The 23315-nt window shown below is 44.4% G+C and overlaps 1 protein-coding gene across 12 annotated transcripts in view; it reads right to left on the bottom strand.

The window, feature by feature from the left end:
* Positions 1 to 23315, bottom strand: part of FGGY (FGGY carbohydrate kinase domain containing) — a 419791-nt gene that overhangs the window by 57702 nt on the left and 338774 nt on the right. For all 12 annotated transcript variants that reach the window (XM_045477592.1, XM_045477599.1, XM_045477591.1 and 9 more), the window contains one exon: positions 21400 to 21494. In XM_045477592.1, coding sequence (XP_045333548.1) covers positions 21400 to 21494 — 95 coding nt within the window. The remainder of the gene's footprint in view (positions 1 to 21399; positions 21495 to 23315) is intronic.

Genomic DNA, 23315 nt, shown 5'->3' with positions numbered 1-23315 from the left:
CAACAACAACAACAACAAAGCAGAAGACTTTCTACACCAAACAATCGGGAGGAGTACTTCTCAGGCGAATGGAAATAAGTTAAGAAAAACAATTATGATGTTCTGCTTCCTTGTCTATGTTTCTCCATCTGGTGAAAACTCTGCCATGGGCCAGCCACTGACAGCCTCAGCACCCATGGGCCACAGATGTAACGGGAGACGGCTCTGGAGTCACACACGTCTGAGTTCAAGTCCTGGTTGTGCACTAACTACATGTGCAGCTTTGTGAAACCTTAGCCTTGGCTTTTCATGTGTAAACCGAGGCTACAGCTCACTGTGGTAACAACTGAGTGTAGTAAGTGTACAAAGTGCCTCACACAGTGCCTAGCCTGCGGTACGAACCGAGGCTTACCTTTCCCGTCCTATCTCACCAGGAAAGCTGCTCTCAGGATACAAGATGGCAACTCATGGTTGGTGCTCTGAAAGTGCATCCTGCAGCTCTAGTGGTTTCTGGGGATCTCAGCTTAGAAGCTACTTCCTCTGGGAAGGGAAACTTTCTTTGACCCACCCAGTTGGGTAAGAAGCCCCTGTCCCTGGTACCATGGCATTCTGGGCCCTGCAACTGTTCACTTGCCACACTGGATTCGCTTTTTAACGTGTTTATTTATTTTGAGAGAGAGAGAGAGAGCACAGGAGGGGCAGAGAGAGAGGGAAAGATAGAATCCCAAGCAAGCTCTGCACTGTCAGTGGGGCTTGATCTTACTAACATTGAGGATCATGACCCGAGCAGACATCAGGAGTCAGACGCTTAACTGACTGAGCCACCCAGGCACCCCACTTGCCAGGCAACTTATTAAAATTGCCAGGCAACTTCTCCCTTACTTACCCCAGGAGGTCCAAAAGAGCTCTGAGAGACTGGGGAGTATATCAGTCTTACTTATTGTTGCTTCTCCACCATCTAGAACACACATAGTGGCTACAAAAGTCAGCAGTGATGCACTTTTCATTTGTTAAATGCACACGTTAACTAACGGGAACATTGGCATAAGTTTTCAAATCTGTTTTGTGGTATTGCTTGTGGTATGCTCGACGGTTTGGACCATGGGTTTATGGCAGCATTTCCAGTGTTTGGTGCTAGAAACGTTAGCAAAGTAAGATGCTTCAAAGCTGATTCTTCGGTCAAGTCAATTTGAGAAAGACTATGCTCTATATGGAAATCCACGATGCATGTTTACATATGAAAGTCTTATGAGAAGTCTTGCTGTAAAGATACCCAGTTAACTTGAACATAGAATTTTCCAAATGAATTCTTTGCAGGAATACCTTTTAATATAACAAAGACCACCCTTTGGAAAACTCTGGCTTATAGAGAACTTGAGCTGTGAGCCAATTTTTCTGATGGTTTCTATCAAGTCTTTGTCCTGGTTCTCCTTCCCTGATTTAAACTATACAGCTGGAATCAGGAGACATACAGTGGGCTGGACAATTGAACCTTTGAGAAAACTGCACATATGGATGAGCTGGCCGGTCCAGGAGCTGACCAAAAGTATTTTGACAATGACTCAAATGGCCTCATCTGTGTCACACATCAGAGCCTTGACATTTCTGTGCACATACATCATGGCAATTTCTCCTCACTCTTCTCCTTTTCCACCATCATCACCACCATCACCACGACCGCCACCACACGTAGGTGTTATGGGACACTGTCTGTGCCATGCAATGCTCTAAGGACAGGCAATTCCTGAGTTAATGTATTTACTTCCCACCATGACTGTTTAGGACAGATGCTAGTGTCATCCCCATTTTACAGAAGGAGAAACTGAAGTGCACAGAGGTTACGGAAGAGTCACATTTCGTAAGATGGGTAGACCAAATCACAGACCTATGCTAAGAAATCTTATTGATTAACAGACCGACACTGAGTGCACTGAGTTCCCAGGTGAAGCAATCCATAAACAGCCATGTCTGGCTGATTCCAATAAAGCCCCTTCTACCATATCAGGCCGCCTCCTGATACTTGATCTTTGTGAGTTATTTTCTGTTTACTAAGCACTTCCATATCCTTCATTGGTTTTAAAATCTCCTGACCATGCTTTACACAAATATGAGTGTTTTATAGATCTTGAAATGCAATCTCACAAAACTACCACCCGTAGTAATGACAATGATGATGACATTAATGATAGCCACCTCCCACTTTTGACAAACTTATTGTTCAAGGCAAAAGAGCTCAGAATGGGTAGATTTGGGGCCCAGACGAAAGCCTTCTAATGCCAAGTCCAGAGTTTGCTCCACCCTTGAAAGGCAGGTCTCTCCGACAAGATAAGCCCAGCTGTGGCAGGGGAGAGAGGTTTACAGCACCAGCTCGGCATTCAGTTGGTGTGGTTTTTAAAGGAACTCAACATCTGTCATTAATTAGAGTTCCTGTTGCGAAGGTGATGGTTTATTATTGCTAGGCTGATAAGATGGCCAGTTCAGGAACACTATCTTCCTCCTTTTTCCCTCCCGCTCTCCAGCAGAGATTTTTCTCTTTCTTTCTCCTCTCACCTACAGAAACATAATTGACCTTTTGCCACACGGTATGATGTGGTGTTCTCAAACAGGGGCCCCTGTTGGCTTCCCAGTGATAACCTTTGGAATTTTTTCCCCTTTGGCTCAATGCAGAGACTCTGTTAGACCAACTTTGATTCAAATTTCATGTCTCATACTCCTGAGCTCTCTGAACAAGTTAATGATCTTCCCCGGGCTTTACTTTTTCATATGGAATAAGTGACAAGAAGGCCTAAGTGGCAAGGTTATTTTCAGAATTTGATGTAACAAAAAATGAGGATGTTAACACAGGGCTTGGAACGTAGTGGATACCCAAGAAAGGACAGCAGATGTGATAACTAAAATAATAGCAATAATTATTTACAAAGAGATGAGATGAAACAGGGGATTAGGGTTGGGGGTTGAGGTCATTCTGCCTTCAATCATTCATCATTTGTTCTTCCCCTGCAACTAGTCTTTTTCTTTACAGCCCTTAACGCAAGGCATGTATATATTTATTTGTATTTATTTATTTCATTATCTCTTAATACTCAGCTGTAAATGTGATGAGAATTGATATGATGGTTATTTTGCTCATCATTGAACCCAAGGGGATACTTGCTGAATGAACAAATATTTACCAAGCAGCTATCCCATGTCAGTTTCTGTGGTAGGCACTGGAGATATGGAAATAATTAAAGCAAGATTCTCACCCTTGAGGCATTCACATAAGGGATCTATGAAAATTGACAAAAATAAAGGAAATGAGGCATTCGTCCCGACTCCAGAGAGTTTTTGATAAATCCAGTGGCATAAATGGATTTAAATCTGCAGTAATATTCTAGCACAAAGCATCAAGGTGGTGGGGTGGTATGGATATCTCAAAGCTCTAAGTGCCAAGAAGGATTCAAACCGGTGGCGTTAAGCCCCCCAAAGTAATTAGAAATTCTTTTTGAAACATACTAGTTTAAAAAGAAAGAAAGAAAAAGAAAAAGAAAGGGAAGGCCTTTCAGAGGCCTGGCTCCCTGACTCCTCCCAGAACAGTCTGATCCCCTCTGCTGGTGAAGCAAGAGGTCAGATCCCCAGACGGAAAATCAATCTCTAAGAGTCGCTGGATAGAATTTCTAATCCACCAGTGCCACGACACACAGTCTGTTTCCAGCCAAGGAGGATGAGGCCCAGAGGCTTTAGCTTCCCCAACCCACTGTACACAATCAGGCCAAGCTGACACCCCTCGCCAGCAACACACAGCCTCTAACCATCACGCAGGCTCAGAGGTCCCACCACCAGAGCCCTGGAACATACCTTTCTCAGTGGTTTGGAACTCCCATTTTGAAGTTATTTTATTATCGTTATTATTTTTGAAATATTTATCTATTTTGAGAGAGTGTGAGCACATGACTGGGGGAGGGGCAGAGAAAAAGAGAGGGAAAGAGAGAAAGAGAGAGAGAGAATCCCAAGCAGACTGCATTGCCAGCACAGAGATCCTCGTGGGGCTCGATCCCACTAACCGAGAGATTATGACCTGAGCTGAAGCCAAGAGTCAGACACTCAAGTGACTGAGCCACCCAGGTACCCTATTATTAAGTATTTATATTAATTACTTTAATATATTTTGGGTTATTTCCTCTAGTCCATTGCTTCTTATGTTCTGCAGAGACCTTCCAAGGCTGCCATGCCTACTGTGGGGAAAGATAAGGAGTGACAAGGGAAAGAAGGAGCCATGATTCACCTTCTGTCTTTTTTATATAACAGCCTCCCAAATGTCCACTGCTATAAGTTTTTTGAAAACTAGACTTGATTCTTTCAGTCTAAAGGTGAGGAAACGGAGACCCACAGAGGCAATAAACCTCTTGCCCCAAGTCACACATTGAGCTGTTCAGTAAGTGAACCACTAAGGATGGGGGTGGGGAGCTTGTTTTTGAAAAATGGGGGTAACTGAGAATCGTAAGGAGCAGCCCGGAGTGAGTGCCAGTGCAAACAGGGAAAGCTGTTTCAGCTATAATCTAGGTGGTCTTGGATCAGAGTTTATCTGTTAAAGACTCTAAATCCAAGTCTATCCACAGAGGCACCACTGCTTTAGGCGGCTGGCTTTCTGTGTAACCAGCCAAGTAAGTATCTATAAAATTTCACCTGCAGCTCAGGACAACATACATTTATCCAGCCCCTACTGGTGGGGAAGACTTGGTCCATTACTTGGAAGCTCCCACTCACATGGGATAAGCAGATACTGAAACGTCCAAGGGCAGCCCCAGGGGTAAGCACAGGGTGGGGGGGGGGTGGGGAAGGGTAGAGGTGAGTCTTGCCAAGAGGAGTTTTCCAAAGCAACTTTATAGAGATGGGTTTCCGTATTATCCCAGTGAGCAGACTGTAGGGTCAGAGTACCTGGCTTCATAGCTCGCTACCCATGTGACCTTGGGAAAGTACTTAACCTCTTCATAATCCAGCTTCTAGAAGGCAAAGCGCAACTGACATCAGGACCTCATGGGACGCTAGTGAGGATTAAGTGAGTTCAAACACAAAAAGTGTAGAGAGGGGGCTGGTGCATAGTACACGAACCATTTGTAGGAGTCCTCTGAAGACAAGGGTCCTGGCTCCCCACCGCCCTGCGGTACCTCAGACCCACTACTGTCTGCTGTTTCCTAGTAGTCGAAGCACTTGCTCGAACCTCCACTTCAGGATTGTCTATGAATTTCTCCTCTGGCGTCTGCAGCGGTTGGTTAGTCAGCTTACGGAGATGAAGACAACCACTGTAATCCAACTATCCAAACCAGTCTGATCTGCCAGGATCCCTCCTCATCAGAGATGCTGACAGGTGAAACTGACACAGCCAGCTTGGTAGGAATTTCACTCTGACAGACTCCATCCAACAGTCTCCTCCGGGCAGAGGTGTCAGTTGACAGGGAGGGGGGCGGGGAGGGGAGAAGGGGCACATTCAGAACTGGTGCGAGGGGGGTTGCTTGCTTCCCACAGCCCGTGGCCTTGTCTCATCAGGTGCCTACTCCATCCTGAAATCCTGAAACGCGGTCTGTTACAACGCCCTACACACAGACAGGTGTGCTCTAGTGAAACGGGACAGTTTCCAGGGGGCATTTAAAGAGTGCCCCCCTTCTATTTCAGGGACTCTTCAAAACTGGAGGTAAGTAATAAACCTTTGTAATTACTCCCAGGCAGAATCAATTTACAGGCTCTTTTTCCTAAGCAGGAAGCACTGTTCTCACCTGTGAAGCACTTAATGTTGATTTTCTAAAAATGACACTATTAGCCTATAACTTTTTAAATTTTTTTTTAAAGAACAGCGTCAAGGATATTGGCCAAAGGATGCTCACAAGATTCCTGATCAAATTCCTAAATGATCTGTTTATAGTTAAAAACCAGCACCTCCAATCAACTGTGGTCATTACATATCCAGCTTTCTCTTTTGCTCCTTTTGACCTGGGACCCTTCCCAGGGGTTGAGTTGATCTTCCTTCTGTCTGTGTTTATTCTTTTGTTTTCACAGCACCTCCTGAAAAGCCCTCTTCCTCCTGCTTCTCTGCTCATCCTGGATTAACATTTTCATTTGAAGCCCCACTTCTTATCCCAGACGAAACTGGTCTTTCCTGCAGAAAGCAGGTTATGTAATGACATGCTCTGTTTTTAGCTTGCCTTGTTTTTATTTATCCAGTCTATCAGCCACTTGAAGATCTTTCCCTCGGAGAGCCAACCTGGAGGTGGTTTTTCCTCTTTTTAAAATTTTTTATCTATTTTTTTATTTGTAAAACATGCTTGGCCTTATACCACATAATCCAGCACTGTGATGTCACCTGCAGAGAGTGTGTGCTTGGGGACAGAAAAACCTGTATTCAATATCCAGCTTGACTATTAACACCCAGTATGACCTTGGAGAAGTTCTTTCAGTTTTCGGAGTCTGTTTAGTCATTTGTAAAAATGATAAAAATAAACTTTCCAAATAAATCTATTGTGAGAATTAGGTAAAAAAGGTTGTTTCTGTAAGGAAATTTGTACAAGAAGACCATAGAATATGGGTTATGTATGTAGCTTTCTTACTATCTGCTTTGAAGCAGGAAGAAAGCTTTGAAAACTTTGAGGAACAGATATAATTCTCTAATAAACACAGACTCTGACACATATAAACTTAAGTTCAAATCCTAACACTAATGCTTAATATCTGTGTGACTTTGGGCAAATCACTTGCCTTCTCTGAGCTTCCATTTCCTTATCCGGGGCTGGGGAGGGTTGTGAATAATTACATACCTAATACAGTGACTCACTTAGAATAATGAATGGTCCCGAGATCTGGCTCAAGCAAGAGGATTTCTATTCCTTTTGACTAAACACTACCTTAGACTGTGCCTGGCTCTGACTTGTAACAAGTCTGGTCTCCTCAGAGAGGTAGTAAGCTACATGGGGCTGTTGGCCTCAATGCCTAACTTAGAGTTGGCTTATACAGAGTTGGGTATTCACTAAAGATACTTAGGTCAATTTCTCATCTTTTGGGCACCACATTCACCAGCCCCTCCTTCTCCAGTTGGACCAACTCATTCCAACAGGGAGAGAGGAAGGGGAGTGGAGGGCTGTTAAGGCCTGTAAGGGCTTGTAAGGGCTGACTTCTCTTTTAATAATTAAAAAGCAACCATATCAGAATCCAGTCAGGAGAACCAAAACTACTCTAGGTTTTTCAACAGAATCTAATACAAGAAATTGGTTTCATAGGTCACCTAAGAAACCAAAAAGTCAAACAGATGATCCTGCAGTAACTCAAGAGTCAGCAATGGCAGAAAGCTGCGACCCCTTTTGGGGATCAAGGGATGATGGGAGGCTGTGGTGTGACCAGAGCCAGGAGCTGGAGATGTCAGGCTGGAGCTGAAACCAAAGAAGGGCTGAGTGGCCAGAAGTGGAGGATGAAGGGGGAAGGCTGAGAGCTGGAATCACACAGGGAGAGATGACCTAACAACTCCCCTCTTCCTGCCGGTCAGTCTTCCACCAGTATCCCCCATTGGCCAAACCTACCCGGAGGCTGGCCACAAAGGAGCCTGGGAAATGTAGTACACAGCAGAGTGGGGCCCGGGGATCGGGAGGGGAGAATAAAGCTTCCTGAGAACAAATAGGCAAATGACCAGCCCCACCATCTCTGAGTAACATATCCAAAGCAATGGCACAGTTTATAATTCATAGTCAGCTAATAAGCATTGACATGAATACCACTACAATTTTGTATAATGCTCAAAGTTTTTTCATACCAGTAACTGTGCTAAATACTTAATACATATTATCTCATTTAATCTTTACAACAATGTTATGAAGTATACACTCTCAATAGCCTTATTTTCACAAATGAGGAAACCAGCTGGAGAAGGGACTGATCTAAGACAAAGCTACAGCATGTGAACACAGGACTGGAACACAGATTAAGGTGATAGCGAAGTCTGTGCTCTTAACTATGGTTCCAGCCATTACTTCTAATATGAATCATACTTCTAACAGTAAAAGGGAGGGTACTGGATAAGCTGAAACTTCTCATGAGCACTGGGAGGATATTTTGAAGACCTACATTTCCAAGGCTGGAAGCCTAGAACACGGTGAGCGTTGATTCTGCCCTTAAAAAAAGGAGAGATGAAAAAAAACAAATGCATCACTTAATTCAGTTTATAAAAGTCCATGGTGTTCCCTCTTGAAGGCAACAGGGTATTTTTGCTAAGAGGATCCCAAGTTCAGTGGCCTCTGCAGGCTTGCTGTTTACTGATACTTGATATGCTTCAACATCTGTTGCCCTTCTCGATTGATGGGTGCTTCATTTTAGCACTTCCCTGATGCCAAGCTGGGGGAAAGCTTTGGTAATGAGGTCCTCTAACACACTCCTAGGTCACTGATGCAGCTTTGCTTGTAAAGCTGGCCGAAGGAAGGGATATTCAGGGAGGAGAAGTGAAGAGCCATCTCATCCATTGGCCGTGATGGCTGCTCTCAGTTTCTACTCCTGGGTCAAGCGACATCTCCTGAAAGTTATAAACCCCAGCGATCCTTTACTCGAAGTCAGGTTTCAGTATCATGCTCCAGGCTCTTAACAAAGTAGTATATGATGAATTCTGCTGCTGCTTCTGTGAAAGTTCCAGGGAAGGATTTCTAGACTGGTTTTTTATTTTTTTTTAAAGTTTATTTATTTTGAGAGAGAGCGCACGCGAGCCCACAAGCAAGGCATGGGCAGAGACAGAATCCCAAGTGCTAGCAGTACTGAGCCCCATGTGGGGCTCAAACCCGAACCCACGAGCCGAGCCGTGGGATCATGACCTGAGCTGAGGTCAAGAGTTGGAGGCTTGACCGACTGAGCCGCCCTGGCGCCCCTCTCGGTTGGTTTTTAAAGAAACAGAATTTTTAGGATTTGATACCAGGAAAAATGTAGTCTCTTTTGGTGAACTGGTATACTTCCTTGGGTCTGCGGACACCGTATGACTTGACACATTTCCCAGTTTTGTCCTGGCTTCCTGGAAGCTCAGAGAAATTCTCTAATTTATGGGTCAGAGACCTATAGGCCAATCTGTCCCATAAAGCTGTTTGGTTTGGCACTCACCAATCCAGGATTTATATTAATTTGAATTTCAGTGCCCTTCGGCAGAGTATACATTCTACGACTTGGTATACAACCAAATCATGCTGTCCTCTGCTGGTATCTCCCCATGTTCATACGGACTATCTGGCACCTGAAGGTGTATGAATTTGAGGATCCCCTAGTCTAAGTGGTTGTTATATTCTCTTCCTGCTACATGGATTCTGATTTGTAAGTTTTTATTTTGCTTAGTTTTATTCTGCTTACTCATATATTATAAGCCTCCACGAATCCTTTATGGAAGCGAAGCATAAATGATAAGTAAACAAACTGTTTTCTTCCCTAAGCAAAATTGCCAAGATCAAGCAGCTGTATTCCTGCTGATCCAAGGGCTGACCGTTCCTCTGGCCTGCCCCACCTGCTAAAGGGTTACCCTGGCTGTGGGTTCAGGCCTGCCATTCCCTCAGGCACAAGAAAGAAAAGAAACTGGGGCCTGGACATAATCACGTGGCCCCTGTTCTCTCTAGCACGTGATATGTAAATCTAGCTGTAGGTGCCCTCTGGAGCTCGGGGATGCGGGGGGTTTGCAGGGTTGTTCTGCAGCAAGACCACCTAAGTTGAAACCCTCATGCCGTCACTAGCCGTCGATGTGACCTAAGGCCAGCTTATTGCAGTCTTGTTGCCCCAATTTCCTGCTTTATAACGTAGTATAAGCGATACTACCTACTTCACAGGTTTGTCATGTGGATGAAATGAACATAGGAAATAACATTAGTGCTTTTTCGTGTGCCAGGCACTGTGCTAAATGTACTTTCATTCATAAGATCTTTGCAGCAGCTCAGTGGGTCAGTTAATATGAAACTGAATCTCAGAGAAATTAAGTACCTTGTCCAGACAGGTTCGTTCACGTAGCTAGTGAGCCAAGAAGCCATAGCCTGGAGTGCAGCAAAGTGACTGACTGAGAGCGCTACTTTTTCTCTCTTGCCCCATCTGATTTCCTTCCATCTTGCCCACAATGGATTCAGCTCACTTACCCTCTTCCACACCGCACCCGCATCCCCGCCCTGCTTCCAGGCAGGCAGCTAATATACCACCACAGAACTGAGGCTCCAGCAATTACTAATATTTACTGGGCTGAGCTGAAACGGAGAGAGATTTGTGAGGACTGAGGCACATGTTCCTTTCTCTGCTTTCTAGAAGGACCCCCACTGCAAGCAGACCTGGGGACACGGGGCCTCTCCCCTGAGTTCCACTCTATCACTCGCTAATCCTCGGTGGCCCAGCTCAAATGTTGCCTTCAAAGGACTTTCCCAGCCCTCAAGACAGTGGCAGATACTCCTTCTTTGGTGCTCCATTATCCCATTGCATAGCAACTGCAGTTTAAAAAAATAATAGCCAACATTAAATAAACACTATTTCACCTTACATGTTCTAACGTGCTTATTCCTTATAACACGAATTGTGAGATAATATCTCTATAATGCAGGTATTACTGTTATCTTTTACAGATGAAGGCTCTGAGGCACAGATAAATTAAGTAATTCACCCAAGGTAAGTGGTAGAGCCATGATCTGAGCTCAGGCGAGGCCCCAAGGTCTTTGCCACTTACTTAGTATAGACTTTTTCATAATGGTATCTTTCTGTGTCCGTCTCTTCCCCATTAGATTGGAACTATGTGGGCACTGAGATATGTTTAATTCTTCTTTGTCCGCGGCCATCCTCGTCACATGGCAGGCTCTTGTTGCCAAACCCTGGCTTAAAGAATTGAACAGGGAGCCCCATCACCCACTTGAATCAAGGCCCACGTGCATGCCTTTTCCAGATCTAGTCCACTGGCATCTGTCAGCTGAGCTAGCGGGGCCCACCCAAAGTCCAGCGGTGGAGGAGAGCAGAAAATGCATCCTGACATCACAGGAAGGACCGGAGTAAAAGGTACATTAATGGGGGCAAAAACAAGCCAGTGGAGTGATTAATTTGGCCTCCCCTTCAATATTATGTTTACACAAGTTGATTATATAGCACTTAATTACTAATTTGCCCTACTTAAACCAAGAGTGCTTTTAATTTTTAATGAGATAAGGGAAGGAGATGCCTTTGCTTAGTAAGGAGTAGCTATTTGATTTCCTTCTTTTGTTTTGCCCAGCCAATTAATGACATTTCTAAGGAAATGCATCCCTCTCACGAATTCCTTCTCCCCATCCTCTTCTCCACCTCCCAGGTTTAAAAAGAGGTGGGAAGAGATGACAGCCACTTAGAAACAAACTGACTTCACCTTCTGATCTGACTGGCTGGGCCGGGCAAGGCCTTGTGAAGTGCAGAAACATGGGACCTATAAAGGGTGCTACCACATTTTTTGGGAATTGGGTACATCTGTTCCCAGAAACCCTAGGTTGGTTGTTACTGACAATAGAAAACACAGCCATGGGTGTCCAACCAGGGCAATCCTCCTACAATCCTGCATTATTTCCTGGGTGCGAGGGTTGGGTAATTAAAAAAAAATTTTTTTTAATGTTTATTTTTGAGAGAGAGAGAGTCAGAAACAGAGCATGAGCAGGGGAGGGGCAGAGAGAGAGGGAGGCACAGAATCCAAAGCAAGCTCCAGACTCTGAGCTGTCAGCACAGAGCCCAACGTGGGGCTTGAACTCACCAGCCATGAGATCATGACCTGAACCAAAGTTGGATGCTCAACCGCCTGAGCCACCCTGGGGCCCCAATGTCAGGTAATTTTAAGAAGAGCACTGGGTCAGTCCAGACATAAGAAGAGCAAAGAGACTGGCGTCAGATCTGGATGTGACTGGTGGCTCTGCCACTCGTAGCTGTTAGACGACGGGCATGGCACTTAAACTTCCTCACACTCGGTTTTCTATCTGTAGAGGTGAGGTGAATAACCTAACTTGCGAGAATTAAACATTATCTAAGGTACCTTAGCAGAGTGCCCAGCTGAGAGGAGGTGCAGGACAAGATTAGTCGTTTCTGGCAGAGGGAAAGTAGGCAAATGAAAGCAGGAATAAAGGAGCACCTTTTGAGGACCTCGGCATGTCTGTCCTTGTCTGCAGAGCTGTGAAGTCTCCTTCAGTGCTATTCAACCAGCCCGGTCATAACAGAGCTTGCCCCAGAATGTGAAGAAACACACTGACTCTTTCATGGAGAACATCTTAGCATGAATAAGATGTCATAACTGATTTACATTCTGATGCAAGTATCCCTTATCTTATCACAAATCTGTAACAGACCATTCACAGATTGCCCTCTGGTCTTCAGACGGACCTAACAGCACAGCCTGGATGACTGGGACATTTGCATGTGCTCCTGAAGACTTCTCCCCACCCTTCTCTGGGCCTTGCCAGCCTTACCTGTACCAACTGCATCAACAAGTTCCCTTGCCCTCTGACTTTTGAGTCCAGCCAATGGGGAGCCCGGCAGTAAAACAGAGACAGGGAGGAAAATGGGGTCAATAACTCAGCTCTTTCTTTCCAGGGTCTCTGGCAGGCAAGCTGGCTCAGTAGTCTCCACACGGGCCTCTGTTCTGGGGTTCTGGGGCTCCAGCAACTGGGCTCTCCCTTCACCTCTTAAGGTTCAACGGGTACAAACCCCAGGGTACTACATCCTCCCTTGTGACCCTCAATGCCCTGATCTACAGTCTTGTAAACAGTCCCTCCAGTAAAATCTCTAAAATTATCCTAATTTGAGAGTGCCCCTTGACTAACACCGCGATATTTTAAGGTACATCCAAATTCCAGTTGTCTAATACTGGTACTAGTTGTTTTGTTGTGTTTTTTTAACAAGAGCAATCACATCCAGCCCCAGAAGAATCCATTTCCTTTTGTGACAAAGGCCAATAACCCTTCGCTTTGAAATCCTAGACTAAGCCTTGGATTCTGGCTCCACCCCTTTCTAGGTATTGACTTTGGTAAGTCATTAACCTGCTGCCTCATTTGTAAAATTATTACAACAGTATAGGAAATACTACGATAACAGCATAGGAAATGTCCTTATAAACAACTTTTGACATGGTATCTATATTTTAAACGTTTGAATTTCTGTGATATGCAATTATTAAAGATCAGCCAACTCAACTTCTGAATACATAGTACTTTCTTAAAGTTCACTGCAGAGTACCAGACATCTCCAATAAACAACTGCAATTTTTTTTTCTCTTTTGAATACTTCTTGATCACTTGCCTCAATGATGCAACCAAAATTCATTCGCTGACTTCGGTTAGACCTCTGTACATCTCATGACCCTGAACTCTGTCCAGTAGTATGTGGTATGCGTGTGTGTGTGTGTGTGTGTGTGTGTGTGTGTGTGTAGTCATTTTTAGGGTCTTTTTCCCAATTAAAGAAAATTCCTGACTTAAATAAAGGTCTTATCTTTCCTGGTCTTTCATCTCAGTCCATGGCCTAACTTATTATTCTGAACATTAAGCTTATAGGAGCATAGATCTGTTCTTCATGAGTTATCAGTGTGAAGGAAAAAAAAAAAAAAAATATATATATCCAACCCATTCATTTCCAGTTTATGCCAAAAAAAAAAAAGTTTATTATGAAAAGTAAAGGCATAAATGATCATTGCAATGAGAAGTTAATTACTTGTAAGCATTTGTTTTCACAGAAAGATCTTAACATATCTTTGCAGATTTGTACCAGTATGAAATGTCTGGCACAAAATGAAGTTAAAGAGTTTGGTGAACTTTATTTTAGAAATATAGTTCTGTAACCCTTCTAAGTTTCTACAGGGCTCAGCAGAGGTTTGGCCATTGTTTGCTTTTTATAAAAAGCCCAATTCTTAAGTTCCTAAATAAAAAAGGGGTGGGAGATATTTGGGAAACAAGTTGATGAGTTTAAATCTTTGTGTTAGTAACAATAGTACAAAAAGTGTCTCTTAATTAAAGGGCTTTTCTGTATCTACCTCTGTAAAAAGGGAGTGGGTGTATTATGATTAAGATGAGATGACACATGATAAAATAAGATAAAATAAAAATAAAATAAATAAAATAAAATAAAATAAAATAAAATAAAATAAAATAAAATAAAATAAAATAAAACAAAACTCTTGGGCATGGCATGCCGTCTTTTCCAGGCAAAGGAATTAGAAAATTTCCGAGCCAAACAGGGTACACTTCTTAATTTTATTTCTATATTTGGTACTCAACTAAGCAGTGACGACAAATGTGGGCTGCTGATAATTTCTACAAAGCAGGCTACCCTGTGAAGCCAGCAGCATTTCCATATTGGAATCTAGACCTTTCCTGGGCAAGGTATATGTATTTACTGGGATACTGTTTGATGGAATAAAATGAATATTCGCTTTGTATCAAGTAAGGTTTGACTATGCCTCCTGGTTTCAGAGTCTTTGTCTGCACAGCGGGGCCTGCAGAATTCAAATGTTTTGACTTTCATATCCATGATTCCATTCTGCAAAGTAGATTGGAAGAGGAGATTCACAATTAATCAGAACCTGAATTTGTTGCTTTTCTGAGAGGGAATGATTCTCAAAAAGATAAGAATGTACTGTTAACCAGGTGTGGCAATAGTATAATGAATGTTAGGGCCAGCATCACATTCTTAATTTAATCCTTCTTTAAACTACTAATTCTCATTCCAGGATTTTCTGTTGACTTTCTATGAGGCACTGACATATGGGACAGGACACTCAGAAAATTCAATCAGAAATCTGAATCTATTTAATTAGAAACCAGGATCTCATATCTCCAGAAACACATGCTTAAGCAGCAAAGGGCAAAAGGCTACTAAAGAAAGTTGATAATATCAGGACCATATGTGAAATGAATAGGATTATAAAAGGCCTGGGGATGAAAGCTAAATGGAACTAAAATTCACAGCAAAAGACTCATCCTACACACAAGAAATGGGAGCCCTGAATTTTCATCCACCACTGGTGGGAGTACAAAGCGTTACTATGTATCAGAATTCTAAAAGCTGGGAAACTTTCTGATGAAACAAATGTATCTCCCTAATTTATTTTATGTAAATAATTTAGGGTATCTGCAAAAATTTAGCTACAGAGATGTTAGCTGCAACATTCTTTAAAACAATGGAGACAACATATATATTCAAAACGAGGGGATTGGTGAAATAAGCCATGGTCTATCCTGTGCGTATAAAATTATGCAACCCATAAAAATAACAAATAACAATGTTTACTACCTATTTTGGGGTGGGAAAAAAAGCTACAAAACACTATGCATTGTATGAACACATTATTGTAATAAAAAAAAAATGTAAAGTGGTTTAAAAGTACGTACAAAAAGGGGTGTCTGAGTGGCTCAGTCAGTTAAACATCTGACTTCAGCTCCGGTCGTGATCTCATGGTTCAGGTCATGATCTCACGGCTCGTGAGTTTGAGCCCCATGTCAGGCTCTGTGCTGACAGCTCAGAGCCTGGAGCCTACTTCGGATTTTGTGTCTCCCTCTCTCTCTCAAAAATAAATAAAAATTAAAAAAAAATTTTAAGTATGTAAAAAAATACTAAAAGTATAGAAACCAGAATCTTCAATACTGGCTATTTTAGGGCAGTAAGATCAGTGTTTTTGTACTTTTCTTTCAGCGTAACTGAACTTTCTTATTTTTTTCCCCCTCCATGAACATGAATAATTAGTTGTAGTCCAGGAAAAGAAAAAGAAAAAAAAAGCAAATTAAGATTGAATGTGCCAAGAAATGGGATGGTTTCCTATTTCTGAACATCCACGATATAGCAGTCTTTCCAAACCTCCAGAAACTAACATCACCACAATCAGCTTTACTTTGTAAAATGTAATAGCCCTAAAAATCACAGAAAGTTGACTCCCACAACATAAAACAGAATGGAGGTGCATTGTACCGTGTATGAAGTCACAGGCTGTGGGGCACCTAATAGGTGATGAATATAATCGGCTCTAAGTGAAGTGTACTCTGTGGAAAAGAAGAGAAGGAGAAGCTTCAGCTAAGCGGTGAGCCTGTTCGCAAGGACTGACCTCGAGGGCGGGCCACTGCGGTCAGTGTGGATAGCTTCTCTTGTGGGCACACATTACAGAAAGGGTGAGTAGTCACGCCTCTCAACAGGCCACTTACACGTAGTGGTCTGCAAGACACGGGAGTCTGTCTGGAACGTGACAAGGAAAGCTAATGGTGGGAACACACAGAGTCCATGGTTTACAGAGGCGGCAGCCCTCGCACGGTGGGAGGAAGAAAGGTTTTGATTAATTGGTGGATTCCAAGGGCTTATTTTCTTTATACCGGTACGTGCCTTACATTGATTGGGGAATTCATTTTCATGTCTTGTCACAGCCTCCTTCTGCTGCCTTTTGCTTCCTCTACTTCGGGGCAGGGGGGCAGAGGGGCAGAGGGGCAGAGGGGAAGGTGTCACTCCTGGAATTAAAGCTGGTGTCACAGAAAGAGATCCGGAACCAAAAAACAAACAGACCCTGTCTTTTAAGATAAGAAATTACAGAAAGTTAATGACATCTGCAGGGGCCTAAAGGAAGCGGAAAGCGGAAAGGGATTTTGTATTTCTGCCTCTTTGCCATTTTGCCTGAGTTGTCTTTCAAGGCATCTTGAAACTGGTTTCTTGTTTTATGTATCCTTTGCATGTCTTAGAACCTCTCTACCATCTGTGCTTGGATAATGTAAGTACGTTGTTAGTTCAGAAACGTATTTTTTCCAGTTTGTTATTTTTCCAGGGCTTGGGAGGCTACAGAAGAGTGCTGGGATGATCCCAACTTTCTAATCATAATTATGTGCTTTCTAGGATACTCAGAATTAGAGAATCTCTTCGGAGTGCATGGACAGCCAAGGGAGTGAGGTGACTTTTGGGGGATCAGGAGTGGCCAGATGGGAAGGTCACAGAGGTCAAGGCTGTGTGGATTCCATACTGCAGTGAATAAAAGGAGGAAGGAAGACTTCCTCTTGCGATCCCTCCCACTCACCCAACAGTATAACATCTACCATGAACGCAGCATCTCTGTGGCTTGAGTCCCTCTTCCTGATTGAGCTGCAGATATGAAGATGACTGTACCATGACGCTTGTCAATACTTTCTATTGGAGACAGAGTCTGGAACACTACTTACATGGAGAACACCATTTCTGGAGAGACGCAACCCTTTAAGATATTAGTAGTTGTTCTATTCTCTAATGCAGATGGATGGCTAGATCAGTACCCTCTGCGAGATCCTCATTTGAAAGGGGAACAGCAGGAAGCTTTCGATGTCAAAGGGAGAGGAGGGCAGGCAAGAAGCAGTGAAGAGAGGGAGAGAGAGAGAGACTCTGATGGTAACAGAAACCAATAAAAGAACAAGAAGCAGAGGCTAGGCATTGTTGGTAGGCTCCAAAACTTGAAACAGCAGTGGATGTCATACTTGACTAATTTCTCCCCTAACATCCCACCAGACCGTTCTATCCCCTAGCCCTCTCCATCTGACAAAACTTCCCCCAAAATTGAAATATAGAGAGAGGTTTGCAGTGTTTGTAAGGAAAGCTTGCGACTCTAAATCCTTCGAACCTGTTCGGATCACCACAGGGAAGCACAGGGCTCTACCCCTGGCTGAAGACACCCACTCACGGGCCCAGGAAATCAGGAAACCCCATCTCTTCAGGCATGTAGGCCTCTTTCCTAGGTGTAGCCCAGGTCCTCTGGACTCTTCCTAGTCTTTCATTCGTCTGGAAGAGAGGACTCTGGCTGGGTCTACCAAAGTCTGCATACTGTGGTACAGTCAAGTGAAATCCTTCCTCCGACCACCGAATGTGTGGTCTATGGAAAGAGAAAGCTCCTGTCAGGAATCGCTCAGCTTTCTTTATTTGCTTTTTTTTTTTTTTTAACGTTTTTATTTATTTTTGAGACAGAGAGAGACAGAGCATGAACGGGGGAGGGACAGAGAGAGAGGGAGACACAGAATCAGAAGCAGGCTCCAGGCTCTGAGCCATCAGCCCAGAGCCCGACGCGGGGCTCGAACCCACGGACCGTGAGATCGTGACCTGAGCCGAAGTCAGACGCTCAACCGACCGAGCCACCCAGGCGCCCCGCTCAGCTTTCTTAAAGGAAGGAGTAGCAGGCACCTTGAAGACCAAGTAGGGTCTTTGAAGTTCAAAGAAAAAAGCATATTGAAGTTCAGGTTGAATAATACGAATCAGAGGGAGAAAGCAATTCTGTTTCACATCAACTTGCCAGAATCTTGAGCTCATCCCCAGGCCTGGGGCACAGAAGTGGCTGTCTCTTCTTTGGAGAGGGGTGAATGAAGCCACATCCACATGTGTTTACATTTCCAAAGCAGTTTGATCATCATTATAGCAATGTTGATAATTACACTTGGGGCTCATGTAGGTCCTTAGAGGTTCCAAAGGCTCTTTATCTCAACAGCCCCACATGAGTGGCAATTCTCTAAATATTTTTTAAAAAGGAAATACACAAATACAGCAAGTACCTGGAGAGGCCAGGTGCCACTGACTGAAGATATACAACAAGCAAGCACAGAGGTCAAGACCACGGGATTCTCTTGGGCAACGGAATGACAGGTGAGCTTTCAGGGCTCTCTCAGCTGGGGGGCCTCTTTACTAGATTACAGCGTCTTCTAGAAATTACTGTCAGGAGGGGCACATATTTCCTCGGGCTTAATAGAAGAGATGAGCTTGTCTTTAAAATGCTGTGAGACTTGCAGCTACACTCGAATCACCAATTCCAATACTCGATGCACTCTACCTGAGATTCTGTTCCAGAAGATGAACGGAAAGTCTCATGCAGTGATGATGCGTCAGTGTGGCATGAAGGTTAAGACTTTCCACTTAGGGAAAGATGTGAGTGGAATCGTCTTGGAGCTAGAAACTCCAGGTTTGACCAAGATATCACTGAGGCACCCGAAGTCACGGTATGGAGTATCTGATGAAGCAGGCCTACCTATCCCACACTACTCTTCGTTCGAGCTGTAGACTATCTCCTGAGTTGCGACCAACGGGGCATTTCTTTTCAGAAGATATACTACTAAACACTCATGAAGCCACAAACTATTCTGAACACAAAAAAGAAAAAAAAAGTTGAAAGAAGTAGAAAAAGAATGATAATCAGGATGGGACAGAGATCCAGAGTGCCTTAGTTTCAATTCCTCTTCTGCCCTTTATTAACTGTGGCCTTGAGCAAATGGAAACCTCTCTAGGCTTTGGCTTCCTCATAAACAACACAAGGATGGAAACAGGGACACTGTCAAAATTAAAGGACGTTTTTTTGTCCGCTCCTCCTGCCATACAAAATACCATAGATTGGGTATTCAGACAAGAGAAATTTATTTTCTAACAGTTCAGGAAGCTGGAAGTCTAAGATTAAGGTGCTAGCCTGGTCAGATTCTGCTGAGGGCCTTCTTCCTGATTTGCAGACAGCCACCTTTCTGTTGTGTCCTCCCAGGGCAGAGAGAGAAAACACAAGCTCTCTGGTGTCTCTCCTTATAAGGGCACTAATCCCATCATGGGGATCCCACCCTCATGGTTTCATCTAATCCCAACTACCTCCCCAAAGGCCCAATTTCCAAATACCAACATATGGGGGAGTTGGGGCCTCAACATATAACACAGGAGGGGACACGTTCAGTTTATAATACGATATAAACCAACGCAGGGCCGCAGGGAGCATCTCTACTGCTTTGCTTTTGCTACCGTTTGTCCCAGGAATGGCATCTAGTTGTGAGAACACCTCCATAAACAGATGCATTAAAATAATAATTGAGATTTCAACAAGAAAGAAAGAAAGAAAGAAAGAAAGAAAGAAAGAAAGAAAGAAAGAAAGAAAGAAAGAAAGAAAGAGAAACAAAGAAAGAAAGAAAGAAAGAGAGAGAGAAACCCCACGCAAATGTTTTGGAGAGAGTACCAGAAAATCCAGAAATCCTTGAGAATTCAGTTGCACTGTCTTTGATAAAAAACTTCAGCTAAAGGGTACTTAGCATTCACAAGTGGATTCAATTCCTTAGGAGCGATATTTCAGACATCAGTTCCAAAGGCTTGGCCAGTGTGCAGTGAACCACGCTTCTCAAAATGCGGTACGGATGCTGGAATCAGACTGTTGTGTCTGTGTTTCTAACAGTGTACCCTTCAGTTCTGTCACCTTTTTGGATCTCTGTTGCTTAACCTCTGCTGCCCGTGTAGGTAACAGGTGTCTGGAAGATCACAGGAAGAGCCCCTAGCACAGCTCTTCGAACATAAAAGGGTCGCGATAAATAGCGCTCTTGTTACTGGGCCACTGGTGTGAAACCTGGCTTCTCATCCTGACCTGGAGACCTTGGACAAGTCATTTAAGCTCTCCGAACAAACATTTCTTGAACTCTCAGGAGAGGCTGGGGAGCCAGACTTCTTGGTTCTGACGTTCACTAGCTGTTTCAACTGAGGCCAAGTCACTTCACTTCTTCATGCCTCAGCTTCTTTGACTATACACTGGGAATAATGGGATTAAGCGTGCATTCCCGACACAGAGAAAGAACTCATAATGTGCTCCTGATGATTATTGCAGAGAAAGAAATGGAGGAAAGAGCAGAGTGGTCAGGGCACAGAGCTAGGAGGTAGACAAGGCAGGACTGGAGCCCAAGCAGCCTGAGTCCAAAGGCTGTGCTCTCAGCCTCCTCCTAAATTGCGTCTCTAGCTTTTCAGAAACCTGTTGTTCATATTATTATTTAACCACTCAAAATCTCTCCATAGGACCTATGTGTGAAATGTCTTTTGCAATTTGGTGGCAGGAAAAGCCTTGTCTCCCACAAGAAACTAATGTTTCCTCTTTTTGAAAATAAGAATTATGCAACTTATCTTGTGTTCATTTTTGTCTTGGCTGCCAGGAAGCTCAGAGTGCAGTTGTGTGCTCCGTCACGGAGCCCAAGTTATTTCCTTTTTCCTATATCTTTGTTCCTTATTTTCCCTTTTAATTCTTTTTTTTTTTAAGCTAACGTTTTCATTTGTGCCTCTTATTGTCAGAATCCTCAAAATGATTTGGAAAGTGGTACATGAAGATGAAATAAACAAATATAAATCTGAAATGTACACGGAACACTTAAGTTTTAAAACTTATCTGTTTTATTTGCTACAAAAAAAAAAAAGTCGAGGGGAAATTAAAAGAAATCATTTAAGAGCTATTTTAAAGGAGAGGAAAAAAAAAAAAAAACCTAACAGGAAAACAGAATGACCAACACTAACGGAGGCCAAGTCAAATGAAAACTGCAATAAATATGTCTGAGGCTAGAAGTGTTTGTGCTTTCCCTGGCTGGAACCTATCATTTCTTAATTATATCCTCCGTGTGTTTTGCAAGATGTGAGCTGCTGTCAAGAGGAAGAACAGCCTCAGACAGGGGAGGAGCCACGGCCCGCCCCTCGGCCCTCACATACCTGTACAGAAGCGAAGTCCCCCGAGGCACAGGCACCCAGAATAGCAGCGCCCACAAGAACAGACTCCACCTCTTGCGACAGGACCACAGGCATGCCTGCACAGGACAAGGCCACACCTTGGTTAGGGAGCAGGGCCGGGGATGGTGAGGGGAGCCGGCAAGCAGCCCCAGCAACAGAAACACCTGACGTGATGTGACGTGAAGGCAGCAGCGGGCACCCTCTCCCCATCCCCCACAGTTCTCTGCTCCTGATTCTAAAGGATTTTACAGCCCGTGCCTACTGCTGCAGCAGCCAGGAGCCCCAAGGGACCCAGCACTCATGAGACCTTTTTGCCCCGATTTCCCAGGCTTCTGCCAGCTACTACCTGCCATTGGTTCAAGCTCCCTTCAACAAACATTTGTTGAGTGCTTTGCTGGGCCCAGCGAATATGGAGATGAACCTCCATCTGTGCTATTCAGGTCTCCAAGGGGGGGTGGATGAGAAAGAGATAAAGGCCGCACAGGGGGGTGGTTCTCTAACTGAGATGCGCTAAGAAAAGGGAAGTAGTAAGAGGGTGTGATTAATCCCTCTGGTGGCTTCCTATTTCTCTGCAGACAAGCCAAAGCCCTTCCAATGGCTGGTGAGGCCCTCCAGAGCTGGCACCCACCCCGACGGTCTCCTCCCCTCCTGGCCACTCTGCCCCGGCTGGCCTCCTTGTTTTCTTGAATCAGCTGCAGGGCCCTCGCCCATGCTGTTCCTTCTGTCTAGGTCACTTTCTCCCAGAGGCCCACACAGCAACTCCCTCTGTGTCCTTTGCGCATTTGCGCAAGCATCCCCATCCCACTGTGCCTTTCCTGACCGTTCAGTGACAACTGACCCACGACATTACTCATTCCCCTATTTCCTCAGCATCATTCACCCCTGCATGATTACTGTCTGTCTCCCCTGCTCGAGCCTAAGCTCCATGAGGGCAGGCACATGGTCTCGTCCACCGCTGAATTCCTGGATTTGAGACTGCCTAACTACTCTCTAGCACACAGCAAAGGCTTCAATGACGAAAGAGCAAATTTCCCGGAGAGGGAACGGGCTGGGGTGTTCGTCAGAGTGGAGACGAGCCTCACGGAGGCACTTGAGGGAGGAGTAGAGGTCCACCAGGCAGCAAGAAAGCACTCCACATGCCAGCTGCTGGAGCCTGAGGGCTCACAGTGGGTTTAAGATTAATAGGAATAATTTAGAATTCTGAGGAGTTCATATGTGTATATGTGTACACTATAAACAAGATACACGTAAAACGTAAGTATAAATGCATTGGCTAATCAGGAGATGGCAGCAGCATCCACAAAGGTAAGCTTGGTAGCCAGACCTGAACACCTTCCTCTACTCAAGACACCAGACTGACTTTTTCAAAGACTGCATATGTCTTCCTATCCTTTCCAGGAAGATCTCCTTGACACAGTCACTCCGAGGCTCCCACTGCCTCCTAACTCTTCTTCCTACTCCCAGGCTCAGTCAGCTGCCTGGCCACCTGGCACAGAGGGTCAGGGAAGAGAACGCCCTCACACAGCTAGGGGATCAGGAATGCCAGCCCCCAGACTGTAGGGCCAGCACCTGAGGCTCCGCTGACAGGCATCGGGGGTGGGTCCCTTGGAAAAGCTCAGAGTCCATTCCACTAGCCCTGGGTCCTTCCCCAAGTGACATAAATATGTAGCCTCGGTTTCCCGGTGTGTGAAAGGGGGACAATAGTAAGACTGCTGTAAACCTGCTGTGCAGGTTTGCAGTGAGGCTTGATGAGAGAAGGCACACGTGGGGCTCAGCACATGTCTAGTGTCTTAAGCCCCTGAGAACGGTGGCTGTCGCTGTTAGAATGAAGCGGGAAGGTGAGCCAAGGCCCTCTACACGCACTCACTTGCACAGCGGGGAAGGGACAGACAGGTGCC

This window comes from Leopardus geoffroyi, chromosome C1, assembly GCF_018350155.1.
Source record: "Leopardus geoffroyi isolate Oge1 chromosome C1, O.geoffroyi_Oge1_pat1.0, whole genome shotgun sequence".
NCBI classification, from domain to species: domain Eukaryota; kingdom Metazoa; phylum Chordata; class Mammalia; order Carnivora; family Felidae; genus Leopardus; species Leopardus geoffroyi.
Note: the sequence above shows the minus strand (reverse complement) of the source record. Positions and strands in the feature narration are given on the sequence as shown.